The sequence below is a fragment of the Punica granatum genome, chromosome 7 (assembly GCF_007655135.1).
Source record: "Punica granatum isolate Tunisia-2019 chromosome 7, ASM765513v2, whole genome shotgun sequence".
Classification (NCBI taxonomy): Eukaryota; Viridiplantae; Streptophyta; class Magnoliopsida; order Myrtales; family Lythraceae; genus Punica; species Punica granatum.
The window spans coordinates 21,171,371-21,190,642 of record NC_045133.1 but is presented as its reverse complement, the minus strand read 5'-3'; the positions used below and the strand labels follow the sequence as shown (position 1 = coordinate 21,190,642).

Below are 19,272 nucleotides of genomic sequence, written 5' to 3'. Positions count from 1 at the left end.
CCGGCCACTTTCCACTAGCCCTATTCAATGGCAATTTTGTAGTTCTATGCAACATCGTCGTGACTTTCGCGCCGGTCCTCTATAAGACTCCTCTCCGCCACCTCTCATTCCCTCCAAATTTTTCCAACAGTCGAAGCTTCCATTTTCTCCCTCTTCAGTGTTCAATAACTTCCCCGGAAAACACAGAGAGAGAGAGAGAGAGAGAGAGAGAGAGAGAGAGAGAATGTCTTCGGCCACCGAAGTGGTTAGCAAATGCAGCAAGATCCGCCACATCGTGCGGCTCCGTCAGATGATGATGAGGTGGCGCCGGAAGGCACGGCTCTCAGCCGCTGGCAGGGTCCCTGCTGACGTGCCGGCAGGGCACGTGGCGGTCTGCGTGGGGGACGGTCGGAGGAGGTTCGTGGTTCGTGCAGCGCACCTGAACCACCCAGTGTTCCGGGGCCTACTCATGCAGGCCGAGGAGGAGTATGGCTTCACCAACAGCGGCGGCCCACTGGTGATCCCCTGTGATGAGACACTATTCGAGGATGTTCTCCGGCTCGTCTCCAGATCAGGGTCGAGTCAGCCGGCCCGGACCGTCGATGTCAAGGACCTGCAGAGGTACTGCCATGTTGGCGGCAAGAGTAATGGGCTCGATCTTTGGGTTGAATCTCGGCCGTTGCTTCACGGACCGATTGGAACAACCGGTTGGTGAAGAGTTGGCACAATAGAAGGGCTCATGAACTTATTAGTCGATGATCTTTCTCTGCTTTAAAGGCTATGCTAGGAATATGAATTTCATTTTTGAGCCGAATATGAGCCCGTCCATAAGGCAGTCGGCCAAGGTAATCACGTGTAGGCATGGCTTCTCGACGAGAACTTGTGGTGATGGCAGAAGGGCCGTCAAGGGTCGTCCCGAGTTCGAGCCAGAGTTAAGCCATTGTAAATTGAGAATCATATACATGATCGGGGACAGAAGTAAAAAAAATTCGAATTCGAGTAGAGCGAGGCATAGAAAGGAAAGAGGAACTGATGAGTGATTATTGAGACATATTATTAAATTTGTTGCAAAGAATAAATTCTTATATTGACAGTTAGTAAAATTTGTCGAGAAATTTTATATTCCGCGTTCATGTTTGTAGTGCTATATAATTTTTTGTCAATTTGGTTTAGCTACATATTGCTCCCATGACCAAGTTGAAACTTTTTATATAGTCTATAATTAATTAGTTGGACCTTTATTCAATCAAAATATCCAGCCAAACTTACTTAAGAATTTAAATAATTCGGAATAATGAAGTATATCGACGTGGTTTGCTAAGCAATTCTCGTATAAATTTGTAAATTCTACGACTTCCTATTATAAGGAGATTACTCATACAAATTTTCTTGAAAAACTTCCATGCTTATAAACTTTAGAAGCTTTTTCTATGACTGGTAGCCAACGCTACTTGATCACCTTTAAAAGTAATTAAATGCGTTTGTGAACGGTATAAAAAAGACAACTATAACATAAGTGTTTCTAGATTGAAATTTGAAGAATTTAACACACAATGCGGCTGAAGGTTTATCAATCGAGATTCGAGAGGTCGATCCATGTTGAAAAGAAATAATAAATCGCATATATTTTATGTACGTATATTTGAAATTAAAAATTTAGAGAAGTATCGACAAAAGAGATGTGCTAAAAGGTAGCGTCACTTGTAGCTATGAGGCTACCACGAACATGTCAATCACCCGTACGCTAATGCAATGGTGAAACTTTGTATTGTCTATTTAATTCGTTTGTTTTTTTAATGGTGGGGAATTGTGCGGTTGGAAAATATGGGATTCATGCTTGCAAAATTACATGGAAGCTCTACGTAATTTCACAAAATGTACTGCTTGTTTGAATCGACTGAGGTTGCTTAGCGGTACTTGGTTTGACTATCGGATTGATAGCCTTCCCCTGCCCTGCCGGATTGCTCAACAGCCTGATGTCTTTCCCGGCTTGCCAGATTGGTCGACAGCCCTTCCCGGCCTAGGCTCTATATGTCGGCACAATTCTCCAAAGGATTCTTGGCGCTCGAGTACTGCTCAAGACCTCCTCTATTTTTCTCTGTTGTCGACGTCTCTTCTAAATGTCAGTATCAGATGGTTGAGTTCTACATATGGCTTGAGGACCCTTTCCTTATTTAGTTGTAGTCTATGTATGAAGGTAGAGGGCTCTTATTGGAACTTCGAAAGGCTGCTACATTGTATCTGTGATTACAGTTAGATGTTTTCTTTCACCTTAAAATTATTCTCACTTTAAAAGAGTGTTGCATCCGTGCCGTCACAATCAGCAAACACAAATTGTGGCTTCTATCGATTCTATGTGGGATTGACACAATAAGCTTCTAGGATGACAAATAAATGGTCGGGACTTTCTCGGGATGCCTCAAATAAATGACGGATGGCAAGTCCTTGTGTGGTTCCTATTTCAGTCGGAACTTGGACGAGTCAATCTGTCTCTATCTTGCTTCTTACTGCTATAACCGCAATTAATCCAATTATTGTATCCTTGGTCGAATCTTTTTGATGGCTCAATAGATAATTTAATAGGCCAATGATTATTTGCCAGTGCTCCATGGTACGATTAACAACATATTAACCAGCCAATTATGATAAACTATTTGCAAATGCTCCATGGTACGGTTAACAACATATTAACTAACCAATTATGATAAACTGTTTGCAGTTTTTTCCTTCACAGCACCTCCGTACATTTCCAAGCCATACATACAACCTTCATAGTATTCGGCTTTACATACAATTCAACATGTATCATGAGATTGAGTATATCAAGTATAGAAGACTGTTTTTGTTTGAGGCATTCGGGATGAAATTTTCATCACACCATTCACGAAACCTCTGCATGACGTATAATAAATTCTACAGCTCCAGCACCTACACCATTAAAAATAAATATTATGCCTTGTAATACAATTACAATATTGAGATGAGTGAACTATACCGTGCAAAACACGGTTAAAACAAAGGACCAGCATTTTAACAAGATAAATGTAAAGTACATGTCTACAAATATCATGGAAAAACCTTTGGTATTATCAGGTATGAAATTATAACTGCATGTTTTATCACTAACATGGCTCCTTATCCAGCTTGAGACAGTAATGCATACCTAAAGTGTCATACAAGGGCACACAGTAGATCCCATGAGCATTACAAGCCTGCATTAGTATTAAAGGACAAAAGAAAATATATGAGCATGCAGAAACACTTTGAATAAATAATAATAATACTAACGAGTACAAAATTACAAATAGTTGTTCTCTAAGAAAAAATGAAATTATAACGACACTAAAACAAGGATGCTTGTATGACCTAAAAATCCATAAAAGTCAAAATCAACTGTACATTTGATGGAGAGGGAGGAGAAGCAAGGATGCACAAGCAACAACCAGATAGCAGCAGACCTAGCTTGTTGTTCCTTAAGTTTAATGAGGATTGTCGAATAAGATTAACACCTCCACCAAATTACTATCAACACAATTAACAGTATCAAGTATTCAGCAATTCAAGGCAGCTATAGTATAAAGATTCTTTTCATGAATGGAACCCTGACCAATTTTTAAGTCATCAAGACTGAATTCGCACAAACTGTCCCATCCAAATCTCTTGAGAAAGTACATGGACTTGAGCTTTAACTCGTAAGTGATGCTAAAAAGTACAACACAGGTCCGCAAGTCTAACCTGGCCTCTATATAACTATGTTTAAGGTGATTGATTGTACCTATTGTCAGAAATCTTTCCCTACTCCGAAAGTTCTTCATGAGGAACAATGATCGTATACTGAAAGGCAATCTGTAGAACTGGAGGAAAGGGACAAGCTGAGGGGATTCACGGTTTAGGAGAGGGGACGAGCTGCTCGATTTCGGGACGGAGGAAAGGGACGAGCTGCTCGGAGAACGAATCGATTTCAGGATGCTCGATTTCAAGAGGGAGGTAGGAAAGGGAACAAGTCGATTTCAGGAGGGAGGAAGGAAGAGCTCGATTTCAGCTCGATTAGGGTTGCGATTTTGAAAATTTGGGGATTTTACTCAGGTAGCAATTGAAGCTGAAGCCGGGTTGAAATTGAAGCCGGGTCTTTTAGAATTCGGGCCGCCCGCACGGGTGGAGTCGGGCTATTGTGCCACGTCAGCACTTAACGGTCAGCTAGAGGGTCCGTTAGCCTTGCTGGCAACTCCGTTAACGGTGGTAACAGATAGGACCAAAAGTGACACTTTTTCAAAACTTTTAGGACTTGTTTTTCCAAACTGAAATATTTAGGACTCAAAGTCAAAAATTGACAAACAAATAGGACCAATAGTGTCATTTTCCCGTTTTTTATTTGATTTATTCACCCTTTAATAGACCAACCTTCCTTAAAAATAACAATACTTTTTAATTATTAAATCGAGTTTCAAACAATAATTTTCAATAAAATTAGATAATATTTGATTTAGAGTTATAATGATTTAATAATAAGTTTGTAATTAATCGTCCTATTTAATATATATTATATAATTAACTTAATTGTAAATGAAATTTATCACATCATCTGGCTTATAGACTTCAATGCAAGCTTGTTTTCGCCCCCTTCTTTTAAAATCGTCTTTATGAAAATTCTTTGTATAATTGGCATTTTCATTTTATATATAATTTCAATAGTAATTCTTTAATAAAACCAAACTAATTTTGAACAGTTAATTAATAAGTAATTAATTTGTAAAGAATAGCGCCAATTACCTTGTATTACATATTTTATTCATTTAACAAAATTAGACTAATCGGACGTTGTTAAATAATAATTATTTTGTAAGTGCAAGTCTGAATTAGTATACATTGGATATTTTTTTAGTCGTCTATCTATTAAACGTACATATAAAATCAGTTCATAGGACTTATTTGTGGAGCCTATATAACAGATTTATTATCAGTTTTACTTGATATAATTGGTTAGAAAATATTTAGTGAGTGATAACCACATAATATTTATTAAACTATTATGGACTAATGAATTTGCATCGAATAGAAATTTCCTCTATATTGGATGCCAGAACAAGTAACACAAGTGACGTATGCATGCTGAGGTAGTGACATATGCATGCAATGGCATCAACCTGTGTATAAGATGTTTATAATGATGAAATGATTTAGGAAAGGAGGCTTAATTATGGTCTAGAAATTGAGAGGGACATAAAATTGGACTATTATATACGCACATACACACGAGAACTTCCACAATTACAAATAAAATTTAGAATATCTTGATTTTAAATAAGAATCGGTGCAATTGTACTACACCCGTTTATTTGAATCACAATTTTCTTTTTCTTCATAAATTTTGTGGAAAATTGGCAGTCGAAAGGCATATTTATAAGGACAGAAGTTCAGAATTGATCTGATGGAAGGAAGCAATTCTTTGCCACCAAAACTTGGCGATCATAATGAAAGAGAAGGGGAAAGGACCGGGAATTGGATCGTTTATTGCAAGAAGAGAAAGGGATAGCACCCACCAAAAGTGGAGAATCCTCTCCAATTACGTGGTACTAATTATGGAACAAGATGTGGATTGAACGTATCTCTTGGAGCTTGAAAAGATAGGATGATAGATTTCGGACACCAATGTCTAATCGGAACGGGGATAAGATTTAAGCGATCGAGCCAGATTCCCCGTTGCCTTTTATCTCGGAATGCATCATCTGATGTAACTAGGACAGATACATAGAATATATATGTATCGCCAATTGTGCATATGATGGGAATCACAATGAAAAGAAGTAGAGAAACTGTCAAATATACCGTAAAAGATGGACTTTATATCAAATTGAATCTCGAAAAATTTCTTACATCACAGTATCTCTTAGCAGTTGAAAAGTATGTTTGAGGAGCTCCTCCGTCAGCCTCCCATTAAATTAAAAAAGAGGGAACCCTCTTAGTGGCATTTTTTTTTTATTGTTTCATGCCTTTTTTTTATTCATTCTTCTTTTTTCTCTTCCATTACTTATAGTGTTATTTTTATAGAAAAAATGAAAACCCAAAGAAAAAGTCTTCTGGAAATTACACAGAGAGATAGAAAGAGAGACCAGGTGGCGAAGGGGAAGATCGGTGGTGGGGCAGCCCAATGCGACCCCGGCATATTGGTAATCCCTTTTGGTCGTCTTCAACCGTGAGTCCAGGTTGTAGAGGAAGAACTAACCTTCGTGAGCTCGAAATCGACGACAACGGGCAGTTGGGAGATGCGGAATACATTGAGCTCAAGATGACAGTGTGCTCAATTATAGAAAAGAGAGAAAGAGATAGGGGTTCTGTTTTTTGTGGGGAACATAGAGTCAACGGTGAAGAAAGAGATAGGAGTCCTTTCTCCTTTCAATTTCTTTTTCGGTGGCTTATCTCTTCAATTTTTTGCATTGTAGAGTGCTCCGTTTCGAGATCCTCTCAACCTGAATTCTAGGCTAAGCTAGGTATCCCCCCTTTTTGCGTCCCTACTGCTTCATTCTCGGCTCAAATCTTGCTTCTTTCTTATTCGTTTCTGAAAATTTGTTTCAGTATAACTTTATCGTACTTGTGCAATTAGGTGGTGTTGTTATGGGATTGGGGAAGAGTGTTGCGGCTGTTACAAGGAAGTAGCAAGGGCAGAAGTTGCTTGAGGTAGTTGCTTGAAGAGTGAGTTGTTAGGGCAGTATTATGAAGATACTTGTATGAATTAGAAAGAGCATTCCATTTGGACGAAAATTTCTTTACAATATGATAGAATGGTCATTACTTCAAAAAACTTATGGAATGTCTATTCCATCATTTCTAGTCAGTTTTACATGTATGATATAGACATATGACATATAGAATGATATTATAAAAAATAAGTTTATCTAATTAAATTTAATCATTCATATTCTCTAATTCAAGCTAAAAATCATTATGTTTATCTCAATATAATTACAGTCATTATACAGAAATCCATTATATTCCTCTACGTTCCTCATCTTCAGATTATTCAGTGCAATGATTGCAAACCTAAGCATCTCATCATCTTCAGCAGAGCCGTTGTAGGGCACGCCTTCCCTATGATTTCACCATGGATATGTTTTTACAAGATGTGATCCAATCATAACATTTCCTTATTTATGTTCGTTCTTCTCAATAGATAATTTAATGTGGAATTGGGAAAATCTAGCCTAGGGGAGAAATTAATTCCATTTCCTGAACCAAACAAGTCCATAAGTTTTCCGGTTAACAATTCTTCAGGAACTGGGCTTATTCACCATATGGGCCTCCACCACAACGAGTCCAGGATAACTGAAGTCCATATGGCCCACTAATGAAGGATGGGCCAGAATCCATATCCATCAGCTACATTCGAGTATACTTCCTCGTAGTGAAGCTTCAACAATCGTCGTACGATGCGATCAGGAGATCGAGCTAAAGAAATAACATCCAAGAAACAGATGAAATCGATCTGTGCTGCCAGGTCAGACTGCTCATGCTCCTATCTCCGAGCCTGCGCCAAGTATCAATCCGATAGATCGACCCATAGACCATACATGACCTCATGGGTTAACTTAATAATATCAGCTGTCATGGACTAGGCCCAGAAGATCAGCCTTAATTATATTGAAGGGCTCGGTATTTACTTGCTTACGCGTTATACATCGCGAAAGAGCCGAGTAAGTTTCTTATGCGGGTCCGGACCTGATCCGCAGGATGCAAATAAGTTTGTGGTCATCATTGAAAAGATTTACTGACTGGATTATTCGATACAAGTCGTATAATTTCGGACTGAAGATCGACGCGCTGCAATAAGTGCGATGGGATGCCAAGAAAGCCCACTGCCAGCTAGTCCAAAACCATAGGGAGTACAACATTAAATCGACCTGCCGGTTGGGCTGTAGACAACAGATTTTGCAAACAGTGAGACAAAAACCACATCCCTCTTCTCTTCTTCCGTTTCCATCTCAAAGAGGACCCAGATTCAAGATCTACCCTTTTCGCATAGATTATTTAGTACCCTTTTCAGTGACATCACGATATATCCTGACCGTTTTGGTTAAGGGTAATCTTCGTTTGTGTGTTTGAATCGACTCTGATTACGAGAGTACGAGCTTCTTGTAATAGGTATGAACCCCCAAATTGCACGTAAAGCTTGTCTACATGATACGGAGTTTACTGACTACGCTATATCTCGTGGTTAGATTATTTAGCGTTTTTGGGAATAGATGAAAAAAAAAAAAATTAAAAAGAAGACTAAAAATAGATATTTGTGAAATAATTGTTGTTTGTTTTGTCTCAGGTCTCACGAGGTGAATGAAAGTTAAATTTTTTGGAGCAGACGCACGTGAAAATGGAACCACATGTGAACGTCTCTAACCACGAAGAACTCAGACGGACAGAGCGAGAGGAGACCTTTTGCAGACACTGCCCTGTGCATGCAAATTGCAATGCAAATTAAGACAAACATCGGATCCATTCGCATGCCAACCGAACCATTTGATTTGACAAGATCATCGGCTCTAGTAATTTGTCCACAGTTGAAATTGCTTATTGCGGGACCCTCGCAGCACGGGGGGGAGTCGTGTCACTTCATCGTCGAGATCTGATCGATTCTGTCGCGCCGCTGACCACCACTTGTTTTCCAGGACATGATCATCGGTTTGATCCGCTGTTTCTGGTCACAGCTGAGATGTAGAAAACATGGCATGGACAGACAGACCGTCGGGAGTTAACATTTCCTATAGAATACCGCCCTCGATCTCTTAAACCGCAATTTTACGTTGCGCATTAGATTACGGTTAAATTATAACTGGAGCTCTCCAGGTTGATTAGTGGCCCGCTCTGTAAATGTCAAGTGAACATTGATCGTATTAATTATTAAGAAATTATTATTATGTGGAGTTGCCCGACCGAATTAATTTTCCTGGGCGTAAGATATTGCCAAAAACGTGATATCGATCGAGAACCTGATCATAGACCATCATTGACACAGTGAGAAAAATTGGGAAAATAAAGAGAGAGAGAGAGAAAAAAAAAGAAAAAAAAAAGAAACAAGGACAGATGGCTTAATAAGGACATTGTATTCCATAAAGCAAATAGGATCCAAGGAAAAACTCCCTTTTGGCATTTGAAAGAAAAAAAAAAATGGGGCTTATTCAGTGGTTTGCAGCCTGAATTATAAACTAAGATATTTCAGATACGATTTATTTTTTTTTGTCACTAAAACTATATATATCATTTGTTTCCGATTTCTATTTTATTATTGTAATCTTGCAAATTTTCTTTGTAATCGAAAAGGAGGGAAAAACAAATAGGAGTGTCGGGAGCTGAGCTGGGCCTTGCAACGTGGGCCCAGAAAGGTATGATTTAGGCTCTATTGATCTTTACTGATTGCATCAAAATTCTTTCGTACTATCAAAGCAAAGGTTGAAAATTCATTCCCTCCAAAAGTAATAATAAACTATGAAATAATAAAAACAAAAATAAAAATGGGGATCAAGTAAAAGGGGAGGCTCCTCCCATGTACAAGCAATCATTCTTCCTCCACAACTACACATGGATGTTGAAAAAAGGAGATGAGGATTTTCCACCCATCTCCATGTCCAAAAAGATTATAAAATAGAAAAAATTTCATTTTTCTTACTTAGTTATTTAAGGAAAGCAGCTTAAAAAGGATCAAAATTACGAATTTAAAAGTTATATATATAATATAAATAAATAAGAATTGAATAAAAAACCTTATGAATATCTATATGATATGAGTTCAACCTGTAAAAAAATTTCAATATAGAATGATCCTTTGACGTGCACTCGAAATATATAAAAGTGAAAGGACATGCCCATCATGGAAGGATCGCCATTATCTTCAATGTACCTCCATCATCTTGTTGAATTCAATGATATATTTGGCTAGATATGGGTCCTTTGAAATTCCGATCACTTGCATAAAATAACTTCAAGAATGAGAAGTTTGGTCATTTTAATCGCTCATTCTAATGACTTGCATACATGAGGTCGTGAGAGGCTCGATTGCGTGTATCCTGTGTAAATTTTTTTAAACGATGATTTGATACACGAGAGAGGAGAACCGATCTAATAGATGTACCAATATATACCAGAAAAAAAAAAAAAAAAAAAAAAAGAGGTCACGAACTTACCGCACCTTCCCACATTGTTAAAGGACACCCTGGTTTTATCCTATAATGGGCATCCATGTCATTCGCACAGGTAGCTGGCAAAAGATGGAATTTTGCTTTTGCATTTTGTTGCCACTGATTAGTTTATTCTTTCTACTTTCTCTTACTCTCCCCACCTTTCTCATTACAATCAAGATAATTAAGCTCTATTAGATTAATATAGATACAGACAAATGACAGCCAACTCGTAGTTTATAAGTTAATTAATAATTAATTAGGATTTGTTCTCTGCTCATAGTTTCATATCTCTGACAAACTACTCGATTTGATTTTCATAATCACCGATCTGCTTATATTCATTATTCAGATAAAGGTAGGTGCATAGCAATTAAGATTATCTTTGTTTATCATGACATATTTAATCACTCCCCTGCCATTTAATATTATCGACTGATATCTACGTGCAACCATCCTGAGCCCCAGCCTAAATAGATTAATTTTCGTTGCCCTATCAATATGGAGTTGATTTTTCATTTTTCTTTTTTTCCATAAAGACTTATCTTAATGAATATCGCCCTTTCGTGTTGGGACGAACTGGAAATCACAAAAAGGAGTTGATCAATGGTCATAGGAGCTGATCGAGACTCGTCAATGAGCCATGGAGCTTATTAGGTCTCATCACTCCAGTACAATTTCTCATTACTTACCTAGAATAAAAAGTTACATCATATTTTTTTCTGCTGGAAATGAGTTTTGGGGTCAAAGTATTTGAGAAATAATTGGGTCATTGTGCATGCAGCACATTTGCTCTTTAAAAAAGAACATGTTAAAAAGAATATTATATTGATCCACCAAATGAGTACAATAAACATTCGATTGCGCAAACCCTCGACACCTTTTGTTTATTGGAAAATTAAAATTAAATCATCGATCGATAAGTTTGACAATGTGTCGACCGATAATGAAATCTCCAGTGGCCAATTTATTTATTCAGATAAAGCCATTAATCATTGAAATCTTCAATTAGACAATAATTTAAGATTATATATTATCCTTAACTACGTAAATACCCCACCTAACATCCTAATGATCTTCAATCAGATTCGTAATCAAAGCTTTTGTTTGTCTTTCCTAGATGATGAAATGCATTAGGCCGAGAAACTATTATTTACTAATCAATTAATTTATTTACAAATCGATTCAATCCTCTATGCTCGAAGTCTTTGGGTTCAAATGGTATCAAAGCTCATGAAAAATGGAGCAATCGTAAAATTTATAGTCGTGTACAGGCTTACGAGAGATTTAAATACGTTTGAGCCTGATTAATATCAAAGCTTAAAACAACTTAATATTTATAGAGAAAAGGACACGGTGCCTAATCGAGGCACAAAATTATGGGAAATTTTAGAAGGGTTGTGCGGGAGATATATGCCATGTTGCAACTTTTATATATGTAAACTGAAAAAACACACGTATTTCAATACTAATTATCCCGCAAATTTTTTTTATATATTTTATGGATAAAAAGATTAACTTAATCACCAAAGAGCTTTTTAATTCATGTTTGTTATAATTAATTAATAAAGTCTTGTTATCAGTACGACATCTGATTGAAGTGCTATCAAATCTGGTCGTTCATTTGTTCCTTTTACCCAAGTTGTCTTCTTATGTAGTTCATTTGAAAATATATACACACACATATATAATATTATATATGTTGCCTTCTCTTTGGAATATTGGTTCATATAATGCACAATAATATTGGATAATTAGGTCAAAAATAGTATTCATCGGTTGTCAACGTACAAATTTTTGTTAAAAATTGTGAAAAGAAAGAATTCATATTCGTCTTACAGGTAAATTACAAGTCCGAAGCCTGACTTAATGAGTTTTAAATTAATTAATACAATAATGAGGCAGTGTAGCCTTATAATCAATAAAAGCATTGTCTAATTAAAGGCTCTACACAACATCGTTTTCCATCGTCTCCACATCAAAGAAAAGTACGGGCATGCTAAAATTGGAAGAGCTAAACCTCCGTTTAGTTTTATAACCATATTTTTAAAATTTTTAATTTTAACTTTAACTTTACTCACTACACAACAAAAATCAACAATACAATTATTTTTTTTCTTTTTTTCTTCAATTTTTTAATAATTTAATTTAATTTTTAATATTAAATTCTCTCAACTATCCATTACTTTTTTCACAATTCAACGGCACAATCATTACTTTTTCTTAACTATTCATTATATTTTCATTTTTTTTCTCATAATTCAACAACTCAATCATTACAACTCAATTAAAATTAAAACTCAACTCTATTTAACTCTAAAATTAAATACACCATATGTCCCCAACTCGGGCCAAGTACTTGAAGAGTCAGCTCTCATGCATGGTGTCATAACTCATCACGCCCCAACTTGGTTGCTACACTATCATCCCTAGTCGAATTCGTGGATCAAGTTACCGTGTTGAGTGGTTGCTTCATAATGTCATCTAGATGTCATTCGTGAAGTTTCTCTTACCGAAAGGATCAGTTTATCTCTTACATAATTAGTAAAATAAGATTCACTAAGAATTGTACATAAATAAATGTGATTGTAACATCTTATTCCTTTCAGAGCACATGACAGTTGATAGAGATCATCTCTCTGCTAATTTAAACAAATTGGTTTGAGAGGCTTAATTAGGGACAACTTAACGACCGAAAATTATAGATCTTGAATGTCAAGTAATATCCAGTTTAGGGAATTGATGGCATTAGTTGTTGAACTGTTCCTGAACTGAAAGAAATCGATTTGCCCCCTTTTTAGTTAACATCCAAATTTTCATTAATTTCCCTGAAAATCTGGTTTTTGCTAGTTTAGGTTCCTTATTAATTACTGAGTTAATAATGTATATGCTCGTTTGCGGAAATTCTATGATGCTATTAAGGTGCGGTACTGTTTCTATTTGACACTCCTTCGCTTCCCTGTGGAGAGAAAAGAGTGGGGTGATCCAACCGCTGAAGCATAGTTTTCTCGATGGTATTATGGAAATTCTCGAGAATAATCTGTTATTTATTCAACTTCTGAATAGTGTGACAAGAGGAAGGATCGTATGTATAGATAAGAATTAGTACCGAGCAATCAATCAATTTATACTAACCCAATCGGAAAGGGGATGATTACCTACTAGTTTATAAACTAATCCGGATATTTGTATATACACGCATTAGGTGATTAGTGGAAAAGTCAAAAACATTATTCAACACGAACTATACAATTTATCGATAAAAAAGTACACAATTATATTGAAGGGATTAATTTTATCATCTTTCTGATGATAAGAAGAAAAAAAAAAGAGGAAAAACAATATGAACTGCACGGGCTGGTGGGACCGGAGTCCGAGATAACGGAGAGAGGAGCCTTGGCGTTGGGGGCAATCTGGTAATTTTACAAGTATAATAATGACAATATTTTTTCTGGACCATATTTCTTTTGGTTCCGGATTTCTATTTACTATTTAGTACGATGCTTTCTCTTCTCCGTAGGTTTGATTATTCCCAATTATATAACGGCCATGTCCGGATTGCGTTCGGCTAATTCATTGGGTCTCGGTAAGTCCAAGACACAAATAAATCCGATCCCACAGACCCCACAGATTGTCTAATAAAAAGTAAACACTGCACAACTGAATAATTTTATTTTTTGCGGTGCTTTTCGCTAAAGTAAATAATTGAATTTTTTTGGGTGATAGTAAATAATGGATACTAGGGTTTTTTTTTTGTGGTTATTTGCTCATGGTAAGGACAGTAAACAAACAATATGTACTGTGACAGACAGCCACAGCTCTCTGATTATGCAAATCTCGATTAACGAATAGTAATTATTTTTTATTATTAAGATATTGAATATAATAATTTATCAAAGAAAAGAAAGGGTAAAAAGTTTTCTTTTTTATATAAAGGATTTTTTTAAAACCATAATATCTGAAAATTCAATAGGTCCTAACTAATTTAGTAGAGTCGGATCGGCCAACTAAATGATAAAATTCTTACAGCGTGAACTTTTTTTATTTACAAGACTTGAAATTGAAATCTTATTTAAAAAAAATAAGCGCAAAACACTTTAATCAATCCACATTAATTAAAGGAATATTTTAATTAATCTTTCTCCACTGCCGACGCTGTCTGTGTCTGATAATGAGACCGGACCCCCTGGCGACATCAGTGTCTACAAAAACGTGGTCGCTTTATAACGACATGTGTCGACGAAGCCTCGTGGGCCCCGCCTTCGATGAGTTAACTGGAAAACTGTTCTCAACCAGAGAAACTTTGTGGTCAGGTGGGGACCATCTCCATTTCCACGTTTTGCTGCTACTGTTTCCGGGGGGGGCCCATGTGGGCCATCCCCATTGATGTATCAGAACCCTAGATCATGCGATTGCTTGTATTTAGGGCAATGAAAATTGGAAACATTTTATTTATTGCTATCTCGCATTCTATTCTTTCGTATCAAATATGTTCTAAGGATTGCGATTGTTACGATAAAAAATTCCAATCGTGGATTGATATTTTACTTTTTTGGATAAAGAACCCGAGAAAATATCTCATTGATTGATGGAGTTGTCATCGATTGCTCATAACCTGCCGGAGGGTGTTTACGCAGGAGAAATTATCTTAAACCGATGGCGCATTTGTAGGTGACAAAGACTCTTGATTTTAAACTAATTTCTCTTTTTCTGGACTCGTTCAGTTCCATTGCTCGTATAATTCATACTAAACGATACCATATGCATTGAATTGTTATCTCAAACATGCATTATAAGGCAAAGAAATATTATCACGTACTTTTAAGGCTTCCAGTACACTATAGATAATATATAATGCATCCCTATTCATAAATTCCTCTTCTGTTTTTTTTTCTTTGTGAAGCATTGATTTCATAATTGAAATTTTGAATAATACTATATTTTCATTTTTTTTCTTTTTTAAATATGAAAAAGTAGTAATAAGAGCAAGATGTGTTTGGTGAAGCTGCCGCATTTTAACTGTACTAGTAGATAGGCGCACGCATAGCCCTTTATATCTAATGACATACAAATTCAAACTCTTTCTCTATATGTCGTATGTTTATAAATTTAAAAGTCGTAAGAATAAGTTTTACCTTTCTAGGGGCTAGTTACAATCATCTCCACTTCTTCATGGACTTTCATCTAATACATGTTCTCTAAAAATGCGATTATGGCTACCTTCCCTATCTTATGTAGTAAGAGAAGTAATACAGCTATCTTTTAAAATTTACTTAAGTATTCATAATATGAGATGATGGACACATTCTATGTGTAAATGAAATATTTGATAGGCATTGACTGATTGATCTAGATGAGATTATTTATGTCTTTGTCTTGAACTTAATTACTTTAATGCTTCTTTACTGAAATGATAAGCTCATTTATTAAGTAGGTATATATGCACTTTTTTTTTTTTACGAAAACGCTTTTAGTAAATATACTAAATTGGCGCCGCTCATGAACTGCATGAATATCAGCTGCCAATAACTAAAGGGTGGACGTCCAATGACATAATAACATATTATAAAATGTATAAATATTGAATCAATGACAATGGAGCTCTTTCATTTGCTTAATCGTTTAGTGTGCTCCATCCAAGAGCAATCAGAGAATGGTCCAACGAAAAATAGTTTTACTGAAAAGTATTGAACCGGAAAAGATGTATCACATTTGAACTCATGAATATTCAACAAAAAAAAAAATTGAATTAATCAGAAATTCAATGAAATTCAATCGAACTTGGAGTATCTTGTTTATCAGATAAGGGCTTGCATTGCTACGCTACAATCTCACTTGGTAAAATAATTAAAAAAAAAAAATTACCTTGAAGATTAGTTTTTTTTTTTTTTGTGACAAGGTAGGAAGTTCATATATATTCTCCAACAGGTATGTTACTTTTCATAAAAGGGCAAGTGCTGCTCCGATTTAGGGGGTGCATAGAAATTAAAAAGTGAATAAAGACAAATACAAGGTGTGAAATGGAAAATAACAAATGAAAAAAAGAAATCCAATGAAAATTTTAAAAAGGGCTAATTCTAAAAAACACCAACTTTACTTCTTCTTTTTTTGGGTGAATAACACCAACTTTACTTTATGTATCATTTCTAGAAAGGTTTTTGAAAATTACACACAAAAGAAAAAATTAATCATTGACTTTGTATCACTGATCGAGTGAGCCCTGGATGAAACAATCCTTATAACAAAATTATTATAAAACATTTTTAAAAAATTTAAAACACTAAAATTGTGGGAAGAGCAGGACACGGGTCGCGGGTGGAGGCCTCACCAACAGCGACCACTTCCCACTGCCGACTGCCTTCTCATCCTACACTTTCTAGGAAAAAATATATAAAATCGTACATTTCAAATTTTATTATTTTTTCCAATGACATGCATGTGTTTACGAAAACGAAAAAGAATTTGGTCTACATAAGAAACTTTAAAATAAAATTAATCAACGTACTTTAAACAAAAAAAAAAAACGGAATTCAGTGTAAGTAGAATAAACATGAAATTATTGGAAAAAGAAATTGTAAGGTGAGAAATTGTTTTTTTTTTTAAAGCAAAGTAGAATCATATTAATTCAGAGTATCCAAATTCGCCACATAAGCATGGCTCATACAAGCTAAGCGGGCGCTCAAAACACCGACAACATCAGCGAATAAATGTTCAAGAGCCCATAAACAATGTCATAGACAGTAACATAATTATTCCTAGCTATCCGAGTGAGGTAGTCGGCCACAGAGTTGGCTTCACGATATACATGCTTCATCCGGATCTTCTCGAAGTCCCGCATCAGGTTCCTCCAATCCAAGATTAAAGGCATTAGAAGCATGTTATCATTACTCCGTTCTGTAAGGTGAGAATTGAAATCGTTAGTTGTTGCCATAGAACGTATAAATAATTTAGTAAATACTAATAAAAAAGAGATAATAAAAGGACGAAGATAGAAACCGGTTAGAAGAGCTGTTTAGAAAGAAAAAAAAAAGAGAGAAGTGCTAGGGGAGACTTATTACAAGACCAGAGGCTGGTGCAATGAGTTCGAACTTTGAATTTTGACGTTTGAAAATGTACAAGGCCAATGATGCAAGCGTTTTAACCCGTGGGAGGGGGAGGTTTTGTCTTGTTCAATTGATTAATTACGGGTTGATTCACACCCGAGCCTGGGGGATTGGTTGGGAGTGGGAGTTGCATAGGGGTATTGGTCAATCAACGACCCGCATCATTGGATCGAGCAAAAGGAGGATGAGAACGGTAGCCCAGTTGTCAATCCACATATTGAAAAAAAGAGAGAGTTCAAAAGCCATACCGGAAGAGAATTTAAGATGCAAATACGGGAAGAAGGAAGATATCTAAAATAGGGGAGAGAATTTGACAGTGGGCTGGACATATTTAGGCAGATGCAAGAGAAACCGATATTGGAGCGACATTTAGGAGAGTGAGAGACCAGAAGACGACCATCAAATTCAAAGGACTCAAAATTACTGCGATTTACATGGTAACAGATTAAAAAAAAACAAAGAGCGTAGAAAACACCTTACAATTGTTAGGAAGTTGAAAGTAGATTACACGGCGAGTGACGATTGCCAAAGGAGGGAATAGGACAGTTTTAAAAGCGAGATTGCCTGTTAGCTCAAAAGTCGTGCCTTCTTGTTCAAACGGGATCGAGCTTTATATAAAACATTTGTGAAGAATTTTGGAGAGACACGTTTGACATGAAAGGTGAGAAAGGGTATTTGTAGCCTTTTTATTATTTCAACGGCTTTGTTTTTTGGCCGATGTCAAAAGGCACGATTAAAATCTTGGGTATGCATACAATGAACAGGTGCAACAAAGTGTGTAACTAATCAACTAACTCTCGTGAAAGACTGTGTTTATTAGATTTGGATGGACATGCACGCTATTTAGATACGCCAAGGTAGGTAAGTGGAGAGTTTGTTTTTTGGCTTATGGAAAAGGGACCATCAGACCATGAATCATGTCGGTTACAATGCATGGTAAAAATAGATAAAATATTGCTAAAAAATAATGAAGGGTAGAATTGAAATTATAAAATGTAGAGAAATACATAATGAGCTTTAGGGCTTGTTTGATTTGTGGAAATGATTTTAGAATCATGATTTTGATTTTAACTCTACCCACTACACAACAAAAACACACGTTTCCCAAATCAAATTTATAATACAATCTCATTTGTCCTTTTCCACAATCAAAATCAAAATCAAAATCAAAGTTACTTTAACTCTGAAATCAAACGCCCCCTTAAACTTTTATAGTGATAATAGATTTTATATCGATCCCAAGAGTAATTCTATGGCCTATGAACTCGAACCGACATTAATTGTTTCTTATATTCTGTATTCTATATTATGAAACAATGAATACATATGCAATCATACTTCTCGATATTGAACCTCTATTGGCTGCTTCACACAATATATCTGCACCATATTTATTGCACATTTTTCACTCAATAAATACATATAAGTATTAAATATATATATATGTGCGTGTGCGTGCGCGCGATATATATTGCTGGGTCCAGTCCAGATGGCTGGTAATGGAGACCCGATCGATCTATGAGTACTGACTAACCAAATCTCGCCAGCTTCTCTGTCTACCTTTACATGTCTCTCAAGATGTGTCGGTGGTTTACTATGTACTCCCAAATTCAGCAGTTATTTTTTCTATTTTTTGAGATTATCTATTCTTTTGCCCCCGAGCTAATTTCCATAAAAAACATGACAGAAACGACACAAATTCTCTAAGAAAAATTAGTATTCCTTTTAGTTTCGCAATCGAATTTTAAAATTTTAACTCTAACTTTAACTCTACTTACTACAAAACAAAAATTAACTCTTCAAAGTAAAAAAGTGGGGCCTATACATAAATCCACATACATCTCCATTATACTAAATTCAAATTTTAATACTAAATTTTCTCAACTATTAATTATTTTTTAACACTTTTTCTCATAATTTAACAAAACAATCATTACAACCTAATTAAAATCAAAACTCAACTCAACTCAACTTTAAAACCAAACACACCTCCCTCTGTTTTTTTTTCACCAAATTAGTGAAGGGGA

General features: G+C 35.9%; 1 protein-coding gene and 2 long non-coding RNA genes across 3 annotated transcripts; 1 reads left to right on the top strand and 2 right to left on the bottom strand.

The window, feature by feature from the left end:
• On the top strand, positions 1 to 1,101 carry LOC116212995 (auxin-responsive protein SAUR50-like). The gene has a single exon (XM_031547779.1). It carries the CDS (start codon positions 224 to 226, stop codon positions 692 to 694), a length of 471 nt encoding a protein of 156 aa, XP_031403639.1. The 5' UTR covers positions 1 to 223; the 3' UTR covers positions 695 to 1,101.
• A 1,554-nt stretch (positions 1,102 to 2,655) lies between these two features.
• On the bottom strand, positions 2,656 to 4,239 carry LOC116213245. The gene is made up of 3 exons (XR_004158029.1): positions 3,755 to 4,239; positions 3,143 to 3,191; positions 2,656 to 2,907 (listed from the first exon to the last, which is right to left on the bottom strand). It is a non-coding gene; the product is annotated as an uncharacterized LOC116213245 (long non-coding RNA).
• A 12,493-nt stretch (positions 4,240 to 16,732) lies between these two features.
• Positions 16,733 to 17,827, bottom strand: LOC116215530. Its single transcript, XR_004158492.1, has 2 exons — positions 17,726 to 17,827; positions 16,733 to 17,036 (listed from the first exon to the last, which is right to left on the bottom strand). It is a non-coding gene; the product is annotated as an uncharacterized LOC116215530 (long non-coding RNA).
• Between the last annotated feature and the right edge of the window lie 1,445 nt (positions 17,828 to 19,272).

Bases quoted from the DNA above. Each gene is read 5' to 3' on its own strand.
- LOC116212995 (XM_031547779.1), top strand. From the start codon at position 224: ATGTCTTCGGCCACCGAAGTGGTTAGCAAATGCAGCAAGATCCGCCAC.